At 45.6% G+C, this 6,430-nt stretch overlaps 1 protein-coding gene across 1 annotated transcript; it reads right to left on the reverse strand.

Moving 5' to 3' along the window:
* Positions 1-2,469: 2,469 nt before the first annotated feature.
* On the reverse strand, positions 2,470-5,151 carry LOC144325830 (uncharacterized). Its single transcript, XM_077920532.1, has 2 exons — positions 5,029-5,151; positions 2,470-3,544 (listed from the first exon to the last, which is right to left on the reverse strand). The coding sequence occupies exon 2, from the start codon at positions 3,514-3,516 to the stop codon at positions 2,779-2,781; it is 738 nt and encodes a 245-aa protein (XP_077776658.1). The 5' UTR covers positions 3,517-3,544; positions 5,029-5,151; the 3' UTR covers positions 2,470-2,778.
* Between the last annotated feature and the right edge of the window lie 1,279 nt (positions 5,152-6,430).

A 6,430-nucleotide genomic window follows, 5' to 3' on the forward strand; every position in this document is an offset into this window, starting at 1 on the left:
TTAGCCATCAGTGCCATCTTTGTAGGACACAACAAGGAAGAGAATGAGGACCAAACTAGCACGATGTTTTATATGCGGTGAACTTGTAAAAGGGTAAAAGAGTATTTGGAAATGATCCATAATGAATTGAAGGGGGAAAAAATGTTTACAGTCATACCTTGGGTTGAAGTTGCTTCAGGTTGAGAGCTTTCGGGTTGCGCTCCGTGGCAACCTGGAAGTAACAGAACTCGTTACTTCCAGGTTTCGCTGCTCGCACATGAGCAGACAGTCAAAATGATGTCACGTGCATGCGCGGAAGTGGCGAATCGTGACTTGCGCAGACGTGGGTTGCGTTCGCTTCAGGATGCAAACAGGGCTCCAGAACGGATCCCGTTCGTATCCAGAGGTACCACTGTAAAAGTACTTTCCTCCTAAAACCCGGAGTCCTTTCCGTCGGGAATAATTCAGACTGAAATTCCCAGGTGTCAAAAAGGGTTATTTTTGGGCTTGCCTCTTGGGCTTGCCACTAGCAGTTTGAAAGCACGCCAAAAAGTGGAAGTAGATAAATAGGTACCGCTCCGGCGGGAAGGTAAACGGTGTTTCTGTGCACTGCTCTGTTTTCGCCAGAAGCTGCTTAGTCATGATGGCCACATGACCCGGAAAAACTGTCTGCAGACAAACGCCGGGTTCCTCGGCCAGTAAAGTGAGATGAGTGCTGCAAACCCACAGTCGTTCGCAACTGGACTTAACTGTCAGGGGTCCTTTACCTTACTGCGGCCTATGTTTTGCTAGCCCCAAAATGGAAAACGAGCGAGGTCCCAACCAAAGAAGAATGGCAACTTGTTGAAAGAATATGTGCAGCTTGCAGACTTAACATATATAATAAAAGAACAAGAAGAACATACATTTAGAGGAGACTGGAAAACGTTTATTAAATATATGGGAAATAATTGTGTATAGCTGAAAACGTTGGCAGCATTAAGATGAATTCAACAGTGTAAATAAGTTTTGATGGATGCAATAAGCGCATACTGAATGGTATTGTTTTTGTAAAATATGCAGGGTTGTATGACCTGTAAAATGAACCATGGAAAGAGAAGAAGGGAAGTCATTGATATTTTAGGGATGTAAAAATGAGTATTTAAAATTATATATGAGAGAGAGAGAGAGAGAGAGAGAGAGAGAGAGACGGGGGGGGGGGGGGAACCAAACTGACCAAACTGACTCTTCTTAACTGACTCTGACACAGTCTACTGGAGGATTCCCAACCTTCTGCCCTACCAGTCCCATTGGGGACCAATAACCACTGCTGTCCAGGTTTGATGGGAGTTCCCTATAGTGAAAGCCGCTCCACTGATCTTTAACATCCAGGTGTATTCCTTTATCACATGTTGTGTCATTGAGTGATGGACATTCTTGTGTGGAATAGATTGAAACTGCCTGAGTTGTGTGTGTCCCTTAGCTCTACTTCCTGAGTTTGGAACTGGATCAAAGAAAGGTTCCTTCAAATCCATCAGCCTTGGTTCAAAACTTTACAATTTTATACAGCTTAGGAACCACCTAAAACACCCCACCTTTCCCCATGTGCAGCTACCCAGATACTGAGATCATCAACTGATGTCCTCCTTTACCTGCCACCTCTGAGAGAAGTCCATAAGCAGGTATGAGGAACTGGATCTTCTCTGTGGTAAAAAGGTAAAGGTACCCCTGCCCGTACGGGCCAGTCTTGCCAGACTCTAGGGTTGTGCGCTCATCTCACTCTATAGGCCGGGAGCCAGCGCTGTCCGCAGACACTTCCGGGTCACGTGGCCAGCGTGACAAGCTGCATCTGGCGAGCCAGCGCAGCACACGGAACGTCGTTTACCTTCCTGCTGTTAAGCGGTCCCTATTTATCTACTTGCACCCGGGGGTGCTTTCGAACTGCTAGGTTGGCAGGCGCTGGGACAGAACGACGGGAGCGCACCCCACCGCGGGGATTCGAACCGCCGACCATGCAATCAGCAAGTCCTAGGCGCTGAGGTTTTACCCACAGCGCCACCCGCGCCCCTTCTTCTCTGTGGTAGTCCTCCATTTATGGATTTCTTTCACTATAGATTCCAACCTGGCTGCTCTTTGTCTTTGTTTTTGTACCAAGTAAATATTTGTTTTTTTTTTGGGGGGGGGTAGAAGATTGGCAGCTGAAATTGATGGAATTTTTCAGAATTGGCAAGTTTAACAAGTAGAATTAGAGATAAGGATGAGGCAGACTTTAAGGAGTTGTGGGGAATGTTCATAGATTGTTTCTTTTTAAAAAACCTACTGTGATCTTGTTAAAACACAAGTATGCTTTGAATAAGAACAGCAGGAGATCTTATCTGAGAAAATTGTGTTGAAGATAAGGTGTAGAATAACTATAATATGCAGCAACATTTGAAAATTTGGGGGAACCATGGAGGTGTGATGAATTATGACAATGGCAATGGGGTGATGGAAGAAGACACTGCAGATGTGTTGATTCTGAAATAAGTTTTATTCTCTCCCATGCATTATGGGAAATTGAAGCAAGGAAATCAGCAGCAGTGGGTGGATGAGGAAACACCCACCCACCGCAAACACACACACATTCATAAGTTACACTGAAGAATGAGCCACACATTGAACATGCAAGCATAAAATGTCATTGAAGAATGAAAAGGCAAAGAAAGCAACATGCAGAAGTGTCCTGGGTTTAACATGTCGTTGTCAGGATGCTGATGCGAGGTAGCAAAATTAGCTTTTCTTGGGTTGCTTGGCAAATGCTGCATTTTACTTGAGGCAGACCTACTTCGTTTTCCCAATGCATGGTGGGACGACAATGGGGCACTTGGTCTGTGAGTATCCACCACCAGATCCGCTGCTGCTGCAACAGACAGCTCCGCCACTGCCGCTGCTGCAGCACACAGCTCCGCCACTGCCACTGCTGCAGCAGACAGCTCCACCACTGCCACCACCACTGCTTCCACCAGGTACAACAATGGTTTTCCCACTGCCGCCACTGTATCCTCCTCCACCGTATCCTCCTCTAATCACCTTAACCCCACCTGAGCTTCCACCACCGGATGAGCTACAACAAACTGCGCCACTGGAGCCGGACGAGCTGCAACATACTGCACCACCACGGCCACCGCTAGCTCCACAGCAAACCCCTCCAGATCCTCCACCAACAACTATGGGGATCTTTTGCTGGCCATATCCATATCCACCTCCATATCCACCACCCATTCCACCTCCAACACAACACCCAGAAGACTGGCCACCGCCACCAGATGATCCACAGCACACTGCGCCACCGCTACTGGCTCCGCAGCAAACCCCTCCAGATCCTCCGCCAACAACCATTGGGATCTTTTGCTGGCCGCCTCCATATCCACCTCCATATCCACCTCCGCTTGGTATAACGATGACTCCGCCGGACTGTCCGCCGCCGCCATATCCTCCACCTCCAGAGCAGCAGCAGCAGCCGCCCCTTGAACTGCCACAGCAGCAACAGCCACCCCTGCTTTGTCTTTGCTTGCTCATCTTTCGGCTTTGGTGTGGTGCGTTAGACCTGGAAAGTGGACAAAGCATAGTTAATGCACACTGCTGGCTGCAATGCTCCTTTCTCAAAGGGCCTCATTCTCATGGTGGTCAACTTGTGTCCAGGCTGCAGCACCAGGGAGTACAGGTGGCGATTGGCAGTGTGTTGGATCACATGGTTGAATGCATGTTTGTGTGTTGGTTGGTTTGTGCGTGTGTCGGGAAGGAGAGACAGTTCAGGACCAGTTTCCTTTCTCCATAAATGTCCATTCATTTAAACACTTTGATCTCTGAAACTGGCACTCTTACGGATGCTACATGGTACTAAGAAATTGATATTTTCGTGTTGCACCACCCACATTTCGGAACTTCCTGACAGTTGATATCAGGTTGCAGTAGCATTTTCTGCCCCTGCTAAAATATCTTTCTTTAATCAAGCCTATTGAGAAACAATGATGGTTTAATGTGGCTTTTAGCTTATTGGTTATTTTAATTATCCTTTGAATGTTTTCATTTAAAAAAAAACACCTGGAAAGTCTTACTGTTTCTTTTTTTAAAAAAGAACAACCTTATTTTGCAAACAATTGAATAGCATACAAATTTTGAGAGCTATAGGTAGGTAGATGGATGGATGGATATGACTCTAGCTGTCATGTAAACGTATCTAGCCAGTGCAAAAGAATTCCCCACATGTAGAACATAACCATGTTGGGGCGGAAGGTTGTAATCTAGTCTACTCACTGACGTGCCATGTTTCTCAGACTGTATTGTCCTGTATCCCCTTTTTTCTATTTTGTTCCTGCTTTGCGGTGATGAAACTCAGACACTGATTGACCACCTCCAGAATCGCTAGCTTCAGCTGTTTCCTGTACTATCTTCCTTGAATCTGCTTCCTCAGTGCTTCCCTGGATGACTGCAAGCTAACAAGCCAAACCATTTATCTGGTGTAAATATGGAGGTCAGATAATGGGATAACATTGCTCCTCCACACGAGTTAAGCAGGTCTGGCCCTGCAAACTGTGCATGGATATGTAAGGCCTCTGCTGGAAACAATTCCTGGGTGAATTTTTGTCTGACAGATTAATCCTTTAATTTAAAAGGATTAAAATGCCTTGAAGAAAACTTTGGCTTAGTTGCAGCTATCATTCAAGCATTGCTGTTGGGGAGGACACACCAATTCATCTGCTGTGACCTCTGCTGTTCAAGTACCGTCACCCAATTCCAATTACAACAAGCTTCTGCATGTTGGCGGATACAGTAGCTACACTGTGCACCAATATTTCACCCCAAAGCTTAGTAGCAAATACCCAGAGAACAAAGGGAGAACTGTTGGAAATCAAGCCACTTCTCATTTGCATCGAGAAAAAAGTCCCTCTCCCTCCAATGATTGGAAGGAATTGCACACTGTATCAAAAACCCGAATCAACCCAAATAGCATTATCATTGCATCAGTGCATAGCTGAAGATGTTTCCATCCATTCAAAGGAAGGAGGATGATCTGAGCATTGGGCTTACCTTGTTTAGCAGATGTGCTGGAACGATGGAGAAGTCTCAATGGATTCGAATGATGAGCTTGGGGACCAGAGCTCCTCTTTATACCAATCTTCTGACCACTCCTATGGGAAGTGAGGCACCCCAGGAATGGTGAGTGGCACAGTTACAACTTCCCTTAACTGCCGGCCTCATCAATCCCAAGATGTCAGACAAATCATGAGATCCATATCTCACTTTTGTATCACTAGTTATTTTACAGAGCGTAAACAGCTTAATGAAGGAGCTCCACCTAATGAGTAAGTTCCTGTGATGCTGCTTTGTAGCGGTGCCTCACATATTTGTGGGGGCTCCTGATGGGCGATGTATTCAAGGGTGGGCTTTGCTAAAGATAAGCAAATCAGAATATATCCTGTCCCAATTGCTACTGCACTTGTTTATCCATAGGTTGAGAGACTCTTGTGGTACAGTCCTTAGGGTGCTGGACTGGATGTGGGAAACCAGGGTTCAAATCCACTTTTGACAATGAAACCCACTGAGTGTGACCTTGTGTTCAGCCTAACCTATCTAACAGGATTGTTGTAGGGATAAAATGAGGAAGGGGAGAACCATGTAGGCCACTTTGAGTTCCTGGAGAAAAAGGAATAATATAAATGCACTATATCAATCAATTAAGTCTGTTCCCTGTCATTTCTATGTTAAATGGATTATTATTATTTTTTAAGTGTGTGGATTTGTTGATAAACACGCAGGGTTGTATAGTTAAAGGTCCATATAGTTAAAGCTATGGTTTTCCCAGTAATGATGTATGGAAATGAGAGCTGGACCATAAAGAAGGCTGATCACCAAAGAATTGATGCTTTTGAATTATGGTGTTGGAGGAGAGTCTTGAGAGTCCCATGGACTGCAAGAAAATCAAACCTCTCCATTCTTAAGGAAATCAGCCCTGTGTGCTCACTGGAAGGACAGATCGTGAAGCTGAGGCTCCAAGACTTTGGCCACCTCATGAGAAGAGAAGACTCCCTGGAAAAGAACCTGATGTTGGGAAAGATGGAGGGCACAAGGAGAAGGGGACGACAGAGGACGAGATGGTTGGACAGTGTTCTTGAAGATACGAACATGAGTTTGACCAAACTGTGAGAGGCAGTGGAAGACAGGATTGCCTGGCGTGCTCTTGTCCATGGGGTCACGAAGAGTCAGACACGACTAAACGACTAAACAACAACAAGAAGTTTCACTTGGAGTAAACCTATTGGAAACCAGCAGCCTAAATTAGTTGTGAATGGATCTACTCTGAATAGGACTAACGTTGGGTTCTTTGTAGCAATGGATGTGTACACACATAATGTTGAGCAGAAGTGAAGGCTTTTTATACACCTGTACATCAGCTGGCATGAAGGAGTGTACACTTGTTAGATACCCTCCA

This window comes from Podarcis muralis, chromosome 16 (genome assembly GCF_964188315.1).
Source record: "Podarcis muralis chromosome 16, rPodMur119.hap1.1, whole genome shotgun sequence".
Taxonomy (NCBI): Eukaryota; Metazoa; Chordata; class Lepidosauria; order Squamata; family Lacertidae; genus Podarcis; species Podarcis muralis.